The sequence below is a fragment of the Parus major genome, chromosome 14 (genome assembly GCF_001522545.3).
Source record: "Parus major isolate Abel chromosome 14, Parus_major1.1, whole genome shotgun sequence".
In the NCBI taxonomy this organism is placed as follows: domain Eukaryota; kingdom Metazoa; phylum Chordata; class Aves; order Passeriformes; family Paridae; genus Parus; species Parus major.
The window spans coordinates 2271547-2285912 of record NC_031783.1 but is presented as its reverse complement, the minus strand read 5'-3'; the positions used below and the strand labels follow the sequence as shown (position 1 = coordinate 2285912).

The 14366-nt window shown below is 44.8% G+C and overlaps 1 protein-coding gene across 2 annotated transcripts in view; it reads right to left on the bottom strand.

Moving 5' to 3' along the window:
• Positions 1-1262: 1262 nt before the first annotated feature.
• ADCY9 (adenylate cyclase 9) overlaps positions 1263-14366 on the bottom strand; it is an 81822-nt gene continuing 68718 nt past the window's right edge. For both annotated transcript variants that reach the window (XM_015642711.3, XM_015642712.3), the window contains 3 exons: positions 11941-12089; positions 9013-9054; positions 1263-3397 (listed from right to left, as the gene is read on the bottom strand). In XM_015642711.3, the coding sequence (XP_015498197.1) occupies positions 2209-3397; positions 9013-9054; positions 11941-12089 (1380 nt within the window). In that variant the 3' untranslated portion in view covers positions 1263-2208. The remainder of the gene's footprint in view (positions 3398-9012; positions 9055-11940; positions 12090-14366) is intronic.

Genomic DNA, 14366 nt, shown 5'->3' with positions numbered 1-14366 from the left:
CTGACACACCTTAACTGAAGCAAGAACCCTAACAATGGTTTCAGGAATACATTCTTCAGATGCAAGAGGTATTTGCAGAATTACTACCTGAAAGTTGGAAGTGCAACCCACAATGGGGAGGAGGGAAGTGTAACCTAGGCAGAAGGAAGCTGCTGGAAAACTGTGCCCTCAAAACCACCTCACATTGTTGCTCATTGGGAACTGCCTCCAAACAGGGAACAACATTTGTGGCACAGGGATTTGGGGGTGAGGATTCCCTGGTTTGTTGTGTGCTGGCAGACTGAGCAAAGATGATGAATTCTGAACAGCTTTCCTATCAAATGGGATACTACCTGCATAATCAACAGCTTTGCAGGGCCTGTGTGCAGAGTTCTGTTTAACTGAGATCCAGAAATCCCACACACTCACATCTGATAAAAGCTTCACAGGCTCCATGCTGACTGTGGAGTGGAGATGGATCTCCACCAGCTGAACAGGAACCCCACAACAGATTTATTTATTACTCAGACCCCAAAATCACACGGGGATAAGAGGAAGAATCAATACATTCTGACTCGAGTTCAGATGGAAAGAGCCCCCAGCATCACACAGCCAGTGCAGCCCCACCCCTCCCCAGCTCTTCCCTGGCTGACCAACTTGTTTGGGAATAAAAACCCTTTCACTTTATTTGGTATCAGAGGGAGCTGAATAGTTGAATGGTCAACATTATCCCCAGCAGAGCATCAAATGCCAGAGAGGGAGGTGGTGGAAGCATGCAGAGGGCAGACAGGCACAGCCTAAGCCCCCAATCCCACAGTTCAGCTCCTGGGCTCCCGCAGGCCTCTGCTCCCAGGGACCTGCACGGAGCTGTCCGCAGGACTGGGAAATGATTGTGCTTCTCAGATCACTACAAGGACTCTTCTCCCTATTCCTGCTTTCAGCAGCAGGAAGGGAGCATTCTGTTCTCTTCCCTGCTGCAAAAGCACAGTGTGTGTGTGTGTGTGTGTGTGTGTAAAAATCCTGAAAAACGTTGTGCAGCACCATTGGTTCAAGCCGGGATACTCAGCTGTGTTTGGTGGCTTCCAAAGTGTGGCCAGCTTGGAAACAAATATTGCCTAAGGTAACATCCTCACAGTGGTTGGTAGTTCAAAGAGGCTCAAACATTGTCTTATTACTCCTGTTAAACCCACGAACAATTCATCTCTCCCGGTCCCTTCCGCGTGCAAAAATTCCCAAATGAAATAAGAAAAACCCCCCAAAAAACCAAACAGGAATAAAATAAATAAATAAATAAAGGCATTCCCAAAACATTTATTTTGCTTCTCTCTTTCTCTCTCTCCAGTCAGCTTAGAGACACTGATGTCACCTACCTTCGCCCACTGAGCCGCGTACGGAGCCGGGAGCCCTGAACCGCAGCACTCCCGTGGTCTCTCCTCTGCTTCTGGAAACCTGTCCCCAGAGCTGGCACTGTCCCAACCCTCCTTCCATCCCCACGGATCAGTAACTCATTGGCTATATGGAAAAGAAGTGTATCCAAAGCACACGATGGCACATGGAGGCTGCAGAAAGCATCGGGAAAGGAGAACAGAACGACAGCAGCTGTTCCTCCTGCCCTAACTAAAGGCTGAGCCACGGCACAACTCGCCCTCCAGCCCGACCCAAAGTGTGTCACCCCTCGCCCAGACATTCTTGTGGTGCTTTACTGGCACTTTATAGCAGTCTCATATGGTAGATACATGCACATGTCTGTGTGTTACATACAAAAGGTCTGATAACAGTAAAACATTGTTCCGAGAGATATAAAAAACCCAAGGAGTTGCATTAGCCAAAAAAAGTGTTTTGTGAGAAACAACAATAAAAATGATATAACCACAGCTTCTCTTTTCTTTAAAATTAGATAAATACCCAAAGCTATGATTTCACTTGGGGCCTCTGTACCTTGACAGGGAGTCCAATGGAGTATATCTGAAGGCACTTAATATCCTCTACTCAGCTGTAAGATGGTTGCACAGGGAGCTGGGGAGCTTGGGATGTGATTTGGGGCATGGAGGAGAGAGATGGATGAAAACAAGCCCTGAAGAGCCATGATCCACACAGCCCCAGGTGCCGAAATGAACACAAACGTACAACCCAGGTGTGGAGAAGGTCTCTCTTGAAAAAGAAAACTGCCAATTGCAAAAGTCTGTGTGTTTCTATGGACAGAGCACTTCATGCAACTCTGACAGTTCATCATACACTCTTAGAGATATTTAGCTTTGTCAGTTCATTGACCTCCTCAGTCCCCGCTTCCTCACAGTCATCCTTCTCCACGGCTTTGCCAAACCTGCACCTCTCCTCTGCCTTTGCCGCGTCTTTCTGGAGCTTCTTGGCGGAAGGAAGGATGTCCTTGGCCTCTGAGTTATCTGTGCCATGGGCAATCTTATCAGAATTCTGTACAGAAGGCACCAGGTTGGCAATCTCATCCGTCGGAGACCGCCCAATGCTGCCATCCACTTGAACCCGAATGTCTGGAGATATGGACAACTGGTGATGCGGCACGATCCCGTTGTCCATGCACTTGGGGTAAAGGTAGGTCTTCATCTGACCCTTCCCCTTCACATTGACCGTCCCCCTGTAGTCAAAGTCATACCCCATCTTGTTGAGGATGCGGTAGCTCTCCTCACTCACCTGGATGCGGCACTCGACGCCGGTGGTGTCCATCCTGCTCGCGATGTTCACAGTGTCCCCCCAAATGTCATACAACAGCTTGGTGGTGCCGATGACCCCGGCCGTGAGGGGGCCGTGGTTAAAGCCGATCCGGAGTTTGAAGTTAAACCACAGCATGTTGTTGTTGAAGTCATCCACCACCCGCATCATTTCTTTGGCAAATTCAAAAAGGGTCTGCAGGTGCCCGTGGGGATGGCTGCTGTCCTGGCACTGAGAGGTGTTCAGCCCCGACGCCGCCATGTAGGTGGCCCCGATGGTTTTGATCTTCTCGATGCTGCTGTAGTGGGGTTTGCTCAGCAGCTCGTCAAAGTCCCCGATGAGCTCGTTCAGGACTCGGTAACACTCCTTGCCACCCTCATAGTTCTCCTCGTAGAACTCGCTGAAGTTCACGATGCTGGCAAAGATCACCCCGCCGCTGTCGTGGTTTTTGGAATAGCTCTGGGACACCTTCAGCTGCTCGGCCACGTGGTAGGGGATGATATTCCTCAGCAGCCAGTCAGCCTGATCCCTCATGCTCTGGATCTTGGTGCGGTGCAGGTCGGCCTCCACGTCCCCGTGGTAGTGCAGCCGGTAACTGACCTCGAACTCGCGGTTCAGGAACCAGACGAGCAGGAGCAGCAGGAAGGACACCAGAACCACCTCCTGGCCGATCAGCTCCGCCGGCCGCTTCGCGTCGCTCGGCACCGAGCTGTTACACGGGCTCTTTCTGGAGCTGCACAAAGGGGAGAGCACACAGGTGCATTTTAGGTTAGGCCACTGCCATCCCCACAGTTAGAAATCCTCTGCTGGAAAAGGAAGTGTGGGAAGTACAGTTACACACTAAATTGTAAAATACGCGTTGAGAACTTCATCTGCTGTTAAGAAAACGCCAAAGAATTAATTTAATTCTTAATCTCACTGAGTACTCCCTTAAACCCACTGAGTATTTCTTTATCATCATGGTCAGTGGCACAGCCCAATCCTGTTTTAAGGACTTCACCAAGGAAGCAGTTATATCATATTATATATATTATATCATATTATATATATTAATATATAACTAAAAGCACTGCTTTTAGTATTTTTATGTACCTGTGTGTGTGTTTAGGTATCTGAGTGCACTGAATATCTGTATGAGTTTTGTGGAATTTATCTGGTTTTGTATTTTTTATTATCTCCAGTATTCAGAACCGGCTGTTTTACACTCCTGTGCCTTTCCCTTGTGTCCTCACCAAGGACCAGGAACCTTTGCCATGTGCCTTTAATGCTGCACACAAAGGCTGTGGCAGGGGGTTGGAACTGGATCAGCTTTAAGGTCCTTGTGACCCCACCCAGTCTGTGGTTATGAACTGCATGGAAGTGGGGAGCATCTTCCTCTCTTGGAGATCTTTTCTATGATAAAACCACTTCAGCTCTTCATGGCAGAGACAGAAAGTTTCTCCAAGTGCCAAGATTACATAAAATAATCAAAAATTCCTGTCTGCCATAGACTGGGAGCAATATTTCAGATCCTTTCGACAGTTCACTGCCTGCCTGTGCAGATTATGAGGCGCTGATGGAGCATCTGCCAGTGCCAAACCACCCTGAATAAGGAGACATCTGCACTCTCCAATCTCAACTTTCTGCAGAGATTCAAAGACACAAATTGAATCTGAGAAGGCCCCACCTATGCAATCCCAGAAGCTTGGCACAGTCATGTATGCAGGGATCCAACTGCATTTTTTGGATAAAATTATGGCAAAGCTTGAGATTTGATATGAGCAGACACGCGCTTAAGTTTTTTAAGTTAAGAGATGGTTTGAAAAGGGAAAGCATCACATCAACCTTTGTCTTGAAGGGCCAGAAAGGAATCCATACTCAGCACCTGCCTGCATTTCTCTGGGAAGGCAGGAAGGGATTAAAACTCAGCACAACTGGAGCAACAGCTCCAGAAGAGAAGTTTGAATTTGTTACTGTAACATATGAAAAAATGGCTGAGTTAATTTTGTTGCTTCATGCCCATGGGGGACAGACTTCCACTCTGGATATATTTTAGAACTGAACTTTATTACAAGCACAGTTTCTTCTTTTTTCAATCTCAAATACTTGACTGGCAGAAAAGTGTGATGAAACAAAACCACAGCACAGCTGTGAGACAGATGAACGAGTCCTGTATCCAAAACCATTTCTCTGCGCCAGTCTTTGTATCCATTCACTTTTTACAGAAATCCTATGGGAAAAGAATGGTGAGTGAAATATTTACAACACAGAGTGTGCAGGTTGAATTTCAGATGAAAGATAGGACAGACTACATTGGAAATGACTTCTTTTGTTTCCTACCATAAATATACTTCTCTCAGGAGAAGTGAAGGTGTATTTATTTTATTCCCTCTTCATAAGGGGACCATGAAAGCAGGAGATGTCCCAACTCAAAGTAGGGTCCCACCATGAGGTTCCTGTAATTGCTGTACCAAGACCCCCCTCCCTCTCTGATTCTCAACAGAACCTCTGTGATGAACCTGTTTATATCCTCCCTTGAAAGACAAATCAGAGACAAAGTCATGGTTTAGTGGTGGCCTTGTCTGGGTTAATGGTTGGACTTGATGATCCTCGATGGTCCCTGTCAGCTCTGGATAATCTCTGATCCCCTGATCTTGGAGGTCTTTTTCAGCCTAAATGATTCCATACTTAATGACTAGAAGGGAACAATTCCTGAAATACAATCCTTGCTACCTATTTTGGAGGTGACAAAATGCTCTCCCTGCTTGATGGGCTTATAAAACAAAATGAGGGGATGGTAGGTAAGAGAAAAGATCTTGGGAAGTGAGACAAGGTGGGGGAAAAGTGAGGAAGGAATCTGGATTAAGTAGCACAATTCAGGTTCTAGGTTCTTCTCTGAATCTGAGTTCATTATTTCACACATCTTGTAGGCAGAGATCTGTGAAAGGATCTGAGCAATGACTCTGTTACTGCTCTGAGAGTACAAGTTTGATCCAGATAATCCCCTCTAATATCAGACATTCCTGCCACAGAGATTTAAGTCATTAAAGGCTTTTTATTTACAGTTTGCTGTACAAAACACTCCTCAAAGTACTTTAACTCCTCTCCAGTGAATGAGGTGAGCACCACAAATGTTCATCAGGAAGTGGAAGGCAGGATCTGCCTTCAGGGATGGAGCTGCTGCCTCCCACTCCCCATTCCTGCAGCGCTGGCACCTCGGAGCTCTCTGTGATCTGCTCAGCCTGGCCTGGCCTCGTTGGCCATGTGTGCTCCAGCCCTGAGATCTGCACTCCCTGTGCACTCACCTCCTTCCACAAATGGGGAATGGGCTGGGATCTCAAAAGGAACCTGCAGTGGCTTCCCCAGAGCAGGGGTTTTTATCCTTCTGTGTGTCAGTATGGAAAGCCCTGATTCCAGCCCAAAGGAGATCGTCCTCACTTGGAAATGCAGGCTGGGGATGTTGCAGTGACCAGGATCCAGGACCCACAGGGCTGTAAATCACCTCCCCCAGGCAGCAGCCATGACCTGGAGTCACCCTTTGGAATGAAAAGAAGGAAAACTCCCCTACACCTCCAGCAGAAAGGATTGACCCCCCCTGCCCAATCTTTCTCAATTCTACTTTTTATGAGGTGCTGCAGCAAAAAACTGATTTTAAAAATCATTCAAATTGAAATCTTGAGCTGACAATGTTTCTTTAACTGGTGAAATGCTGCCTGGCACAGCCCCCTCACTATTAACTTGGCACCTCCATCCAGGCTGTGAACATGGAACAAGTGAGACTCCAGAGATAGAATCTCCTTTGGCTTGATCACAAATCATAAAGATAATGGCTTTCCACTTACAGAGCTTGCTGGAAAGACAGTTTGCTTCTGAGCCTGTAACCCCTGTTTGGATTTGGGTATCTTGCTATATTGAAAGAGGATGCCTCTGCCTACTGAATCTGAGAGAAGAATGCAAGAGAAGAAAGGTGTGGAAAAGGGGTTCAAGCTGCTGCTTTCCATGAAAAACGTGCAGTGGATGCCTATAAATCCTTCCCTACAAGGAGGTGACTTCAGTCTCCACTCTGTGGCTGACTGCTGTTCCCCCTCGAGCAGCCACACTGCAAAGTGGCACATCCCACCTGCTCTGAGGTGAGGAAGGAATGCCAATGAGAAATATTTTCTGCTTAAAAGACAAAGTTCATGGTTGTATTCTTTGGGTTGAAGAACTGGGCTGCCTGGAAAACTCCACATTTTTATTTACAGACAGACCGGAGATGAACTGTGTGCCAAGGCTTCATTACCATTACTGTCTCTCTTCCCAGGCAACATTATCTCTATTCTTGATCAAGGAAAGGCAACAACCTCATTATAGACAACACACAAGCTTACCTAGCTCTCTCAGAACACAGTAAAACTTTAGTGCTGAGTAGGGTAAGCAAGGAACCTAATTTATTTAAATCTGGCAGAAAGGTGTAGCAAAAATTTTTGTTAGGCTAAGAGAGTTTCACCTTTTATTAATCCATTACCAGAAAAAAGGGTTAATTCTGTACTCTAGAAATGTGGCACACAATAATATACAGCATAAAAAAAAAAAGAAGCCAAATTCTGTTTAATGGCAGAAAGAGAATAGGATTAACTCCCAGTTCTCTCTTTTAACTTCCAATACTTGTTAATGTACAAGTTTGGCCAGGGTCAGGCCAGGGGAGCTGGACTGAAGGGCAGTGCTGAGCAGAATTAGCCATGTGTCTCTTCCTCAGCTGAACAAGCACAGACACCATCACAATAAAAGTGGAAAATGAAGTTTAGGAACGTTTAATTGGTGACATATTTTGGTCACTGCTTTACTTGGCCTTTAGATCACAAGCCAAGCCTTGTAAAGGAGGCAAAGCCTCACTCCACAGCTGCTCACAAGAGACACCTCCATGGTTTGGTCCTCAGCAATTCTCACTTTCACCTGTCATGAGTTAGAAATTACATATTTATGGGAAAAAAATACCTGCAGGAAAACAATGCTTGACAGGTGAACTTTTCACAGATTTGTGTCACTGAGGGGAAGAGCCAGTTGTCAACAATTTAAGGCAGGATGAATTATTGATCAGTGATTAGCAGCTGGCCAGGAACCTGCTGAGGAAGAGGATTGTAATTCTGAGCAGCACAAAAGCTTCACAAATGAAAATAAGGATCCAAACTAAGGCTGATCCTAAGACACCACTGGAGTGATCACCACACTAATGTTAAAAAAAAAAAAAAAAAAAAAAAAAATGCCCCCTTCATTCTTCTGGCTTTAAATTTCCATTCTGGATTCAATGAACTGAAATTCTGTTACAAAAAAGAACTTTCATTAATCAAAACCAGGAAAAAGGAAACCCATGTGAGAAAAGCCAGAGCCCCCCAAACCCCAACACTGCTGAGTCCTTGGTGAAGAAATCCCCAAAGAACCCCTGTCTCTGTACTAAACCTCAAGTGTCTTCTGAACTCCCACAGCACCTGTGGAGATGAGAGCTATTAAAAAGGAATTTTGTTTTGACACATCCTCCCAGGACAAGCAACATGCTCCTGAAAATCCATTTTAGATGCATTACTGAAGTCACACATCCACAGTTCCATCAAACCCAACGTGGCCCAAATATTGTCCTCAAATCTGCAATGAGCAAACACAGACTTGTCTAATACCACTAAAAATATTTCAAAATAGTATTGCAAAACTTGCAGTAAACCCATGAGAAACTCAGCACTGAAATCACCGGAGTGAATCTGTAACACGTGCATTTTAAGGGGTCATTAATAACCCAGGAAAGGATTGTTGTTTGTTTTGAAAGACTGGAGGCTGAAATTTCCTTTGCTCTGAGTTTTATGACTCCCTGCTCTGGCCAGACAAGGGGACAGCCAGGCCCAGACTGTCACATCCCATCCTGGGAAGGCAGCTGGCTGCACATCCAGCTTTTCCAGAGGAAGCTCCTCTCCACCTGGGAATTCTCACCTGCCCAGTTGTGATAGCATCCAACTCACACTGCTTCTGAATGGTGCAAATCAGCCAAGGAAATCAAAGAAACAGCTCGTGGTAGACAGAAAATGCTCTAAAAACTGCTGCTACTGGAAAAACAGATGCTGTTTTAAATAGCTCCTCCATAGTTCTACTTCCTAGAAATCCAATTTAAGGAGAAAATATCATTACACAACTCTGTGACTGCAGCACCAGCCCTGATGAGTTTTGGTCATACCCAAATCATCTGTAAAGGAAATTACATGAGGAGCTTAAATACAACTTGCTGAACCAATTTGCTGAATTCCCAAGTTATTACTGTGGATGCAAAGTTTTGCTACATGTAATTCACTGAAAATATTTCTATCCCTAAATATAAAGATGGTAATTTTATATAAAGCTTACCTAAAGTTCTGTGCCAAATCTAGATGAGGAGCTTCCATGGAGCTGAAATGAAAAAAGCACTGATTTCAGAGGGAAAGTTAAAGCAATAAACAAACTTTCCTGCATCATTCCAGACAGAATTTTCAACTTCTCTATTGCACAGACCAATAACTGCACTGCAGACCTGATCAACTGCACACAAACTCTGTCTGAACATGACTTATCTGCTTGGAAGAAGGAAGCAGCCAGAAATGCAAATCCCTGTAAAGGCAAACTGGAACAAGTAATTGTTAAAACAATCCCATCTTACCTGGAAAATAGGGAAAAGCAGTCCCAGAACTCTAAAGGCTCCATTATGCTTTCATCTTATGTAAGCACACAGCAGAAAGATTTTCAAAACAAAACACAAAGAGACAAACCCCAACATCTCCAAACAAAAACCAAAACAAAAAATACCCCAAAACCAAAAACAACAAAACAAACAAAAACCCAAACCACCCAAAACCAAAGGAAAAAAAACCCCAAATCCTCAACAAACACAGAACCCATTTCTGAAGATGCCATTAGAGAAAATAAATAGTTCAAGCATTTTTCATATTTACTTGTTTTACAATTTCTCTGCTGCAATCAAGGAGCAAGAGAGTATCAAACTCTCAGGATTAGTTACAATTGGAAAAGGAAGTAAAACTGCAGAATGGATCAGTCTGTGGTGCAGACAGGGCTGCAATTGCCACTGTGCCAAAAAATATTATCAGAATCACAGTCAGAGATGAACAAAAAGATGATTATTAACAAATTGAAGTGAATAAACCTGTGTGACTTTTGTTCAGGATCCATTCTATCAATCACATTTTCAGACCTGCAGTTGAACAGCTCTGTTACTTGGAATATTTATTTTTGAGGGATGAAATAACAACATATTCCATCATTTCTGAAGCTTGTCCATTAATGGTCACTGCTGTTCACACCACAGGTGGAAATACACCATCATTAGTAACATTTATTAAGATAATGGGGTTTCTAAACATTCACAGAGCCCCTTTAGCACTCAGCAAGAGCTGATGCTGAGACCTGACACAACAGCAACATCTCCACCTCTCAGCTTTGGAAGAGCCATTCCCAGTCCCTTAGTAAAGTTGAAATGCAGGGAAAATGCCCAGTTCTGTGTCTTTCTTTCTGCACAGTCTCAACACTGAGAGCTTGTCCAGGAGTGAATTCCACCATCACCTCCTGCTACCAGGCTCTACAGGAACCCCCAGGGAGCTCCAGGCAGCCACAGCTGCACTGGGGAAGGGAAGGAGCTCCAGGAACTCCTGCTGGGGGCAATGAGGGAAGAGCAACCAGGAAATGAAGAAATGGCATCAAGGGTCTGCTCTTCACTAATTCCCCTGGAAAACCAAACCTGGGGTTAAGTTTGGAGCCTGGTGGGGGTCGGGCTCTGCTGCCAAGGAACAAGTGACAGCACAAGAGGAAACAGCCTCAAATGGTGCCAGGGGAGCTTTAGATGGATATTAAGGAAAAAAAAAAATCAAAAGCCCTGGAGTTCCCACCCTGGGGGGATGTAAAAGTCCTGTGGATGTGGCACTTGGGGACATGGGGCAGTGGTGGCCTTGGCAGTGCTGGACTCGATGGTCTCACAGGGCTTTTCTAACCTCAAGGATTCTGTGATTCCATGATTCTCAGTGAAGCTGTGGCTGGCCAGTGAAAGCACCAGGGAACAAAGGGAAAAGCCACAGAGAAAAAGTCTTTGTGACTGGGAGTCACTCAGTGCTGGGGGACAAGTGATGGTCACTGGGATCCTGAACCCAACAGGACAAATCCATGAGGAGACAAGGGAGGCTTCAGAACCAAACACTCATTTTCTGCACTGAAGCTGGAGAGAATTCCTCTGCCTCCAAGTCCTTTGCAGACAGACAAGAAAGGGTTTTTTCTCTAGTCAATATGATGTAGAAATTATTTGTCAACTGTCTCCAGCCTTTTCCCAAGACTTTCTCCCTGAACCCTTAGAGCCACCTCAAATCACAAATGTGAACAGGTGTAAGAGGTGACTTTTATTCTCCCTTTTTATTCAAGGTAAGTTTAATCAAGATTAAAAGAGACCACAGAAGACACTCAAAGAGGCAATTAAAGCTAAATACTCACTAAAATATAGATCTGCAAACTCTTTTTGGTTTGTTTGGTGTTTTTTTTTCATTTTTTTCACCTTATGATTCAGCAGGCCTCTGAAGGAGAGAACTGACTGATTGAGAAGACCTTGCTAAGTCCATCCCAAGGGAGGGTCTCAAACCACTGAGAAGTGCAAGTTGATTACAAAATTTTGCCAATAAGAGAAGAAGGCTGGAAGGGCCCCCCTTGACTCTCTTGGCAAGAAAACAGCAGGAGAATACTGCAAACAAATTCTCCTTGCAGAAAATTGTTTATCAGAGCAAAACTGGAAAAATTTAAGGTTATTGCACAGAATCTGCATTATCTTGATTCCTCTGGATACTGTTCTGCAGAGTCCTCTGAAAAGGCAGGAAACTGAGAATGGAACTGGGTATTAGATCCCATTAAACCTAAACACCTGCCTTCCACACTGGAAAATGCATTGAGGAAGGAGGTGGAAGAATAAGTGATTCCTAAGGGCAAAAATAAATCCAGAGGGGTGTTGGGGTGCAGTTGGGCTCTCTGGCACCACCAAATACCTGGGAAATTCCTTAATAAAACAGATTTTCAAACTAGTGGTGAAAGGCAATTCTGTGGCTCTGTAACTGTGTCCTACAAACACCTCAGGAAGCACAGAGTGTCACACAGAGGAGGGGCCCCTGAAATCCTTCAAAAAAAATAAATAATGAAGAAATAAAATCATTAAAGTTGAGAATGCTGGAGAAAATCATGGCAGACAGCAAAATCTTGTGCATCAGCCCCTTGTTTCCCTGGGGAGAAGCCCAGCTGTGTTCCCCTGCTCACCTGGTGGGGCACAAGGAGACGTAGAGCAGGATGAGCAGCACTGCTCCCACCACAGTTGCCAGCAGGGATCTCATCCAGGAGCTGAGCTGGCAGAAGTTACAGTACTGCACAATGGTGATGAGAATGGCACAACACATGAACATGGTGTACTGCAACAGAGAGAGAGAGGGGGGTTAACAGCTGCCCAGGGCCCTGCCACACAGCCACGCCGGCAGGGAAAGGGGGATAATTCCACCTGGATGATGGGAACAGGGAGTGATCCCATGTGAAGATGGACACCTTCCCTTCCAGGAGCAAGAAAACTTTTAGCACTGGTGGTTTGTCCCCATTTTCCCTGGATGGAGTTTTTTATCACACACCCGTTATTTCAGCGATGTCCAGAGCCTCCAGCTTACCTTGGCCAAAAGCACATTGTCTCTCCTCATTCAAAAAAAGGGAAAAAAAAGAAGGTGAAAATTCATGGCAACCCCCTCTCCACTGCTGAGGTTAGATCCTGCCTGCTTTAAACTGAAAATGGAAATTCCATTGCATTGGAAATGCAGAGTGCAGTGTCACCCACCTGCCTGCTTTTAAAAACTTCCCAGAGAACGTCTCACACTGCCCTGGAACAGCTGGATCCAGGTGAGGAAAGATCTGCCAAAAGGCAGCTTCAGCCACTGCCAGCTCACACCTGGTAACATGACCACTTGTGGCAATTTAAAAGGACAAGTTGACATTTTCTGTTCTAAATGCCTCATCCCAAAACACCTTTGCCTCTCCATGACTTTCCTGGATAAAGGAAAGGAAGTGCAGGACAGATGCACTGCCCAGAGCACCTTCAGTTCCCCAGGTACAACCTTACAGTGCTCAAAACTCTCAAGTGTGCCAATGATGTGCCAGTTTTGGTTTCCCAAGAATATTCATGACCATCCAAGCTAAACCAGAGACTCCACACTTGGATTAAGGAGCTCTGGTCTAGCTTTATGCTGTGTTTTACAGCATGAAATGATCATTCTCTCCCTTTTCTCTCTCCCTTGAGGTGTCCTGTGCAGCTGAAGCGCAGACTCTGCAGCCTGGCAGTCCTGTGGCATAACAAACAAGCATGTGATTGAGAGCAGACACAGTGTATGGGAAAAAATCCTTACATAATTCACCATTTTTAAACCACAAACAATTGTTGGTGTTTTAAATGACTTCAAAACGAATACAAGAAATTTCAGAAGCGTTCATAAAAAACCCTATAGCTTTAACTTACTTTTTTCCCCCCATTTCAGGTCTCCTAAAGTGGCAGAGCACTGGTTCTCACTCCAAGTGATGCCCCAGCATGAAGCCAGCCTATAGAGGGTCAGGATGTGCTGGATTTTACTATGGATGCATGGCTTTGGAAAGTTTTTTTTTTTCATGGCTGTTTTTGTTCATTTTCATTTGAATTATTTTATATCCAGGGAGGGTATAAAATGCTATGAATAAAAAAAAACTTTGCAAAACCATGTCATAGTAAAGGAGGACACTTACCTGACCCTCTATAGATTGACTCCATTTCCTAGAGCTCCATGAGTGTGGAAACACTGAGCACAAGCCGAGCTGGGACATCTCTTGGAGAGGGAACCAACAGCCCCATGACTCTGGAGCACCTGAAAGAGGAAAGAAAGCAAAGTTCATTCTCAGTTTGATGATAAAAATCACCATTTTAGTGCTGCTGCCTGAAGTGTTTTGACTCAACCTGACCTGCTGTATTGAGAACACACTCATAAAGTGGTTCTTCTGATATTATCTGAAACATTTGGAGAGATGATCAAGGATGGTGATGAATGGGATGGCATCAAAATCAATTTGACAGATTTGAGAGGTTTGAAGGTTTTCAGCTCCCTTCCCCTTAAGGAAAACATTCCTATGGTTAATTTACTGATAATCATGCAGGGGAAAGATCATTAGACTGAACAAACAAATCAATTTAGAGCTTAAAAATTCTTAACTAAAATTCCAAAAGGTAAAAGCTGCAGAATGATCTTAAGCATGGGATGGAACAGAATGTAAACCACACCCTCCTGTGACTGTGATAACCACGGGATGCATGTTTAAATCAGCAAGGACCAAAAAATGTGTGGTCACACGTTCCCATGGAACAAACACTCCCCAGTTGCCAGGAATAAGCTGTGATAGGAAGAGTGAAGAGGATCTGGTCATTACCTACACCCAGGGCCCTGAAATAGCAAGAGCTTTGTGAAACACAATTCCCTGAAGATCCTGGAAAGGAAGGATTGCACACTGTGCTGCCTAAGAAAAAACCTGCAGAGAAACAATCTTTCATCTCCAGCTTGAGGCCATTTTATTCAGTTTTTAAGCCTTGATTTTAAGCTACAGTTGGCATTTAAATTAAACTGTTCTTCCCCCTCCTCACTGCTGCCCATGGCAGGGGGTTGGAACAAGAGGTGCCATCCAACCCA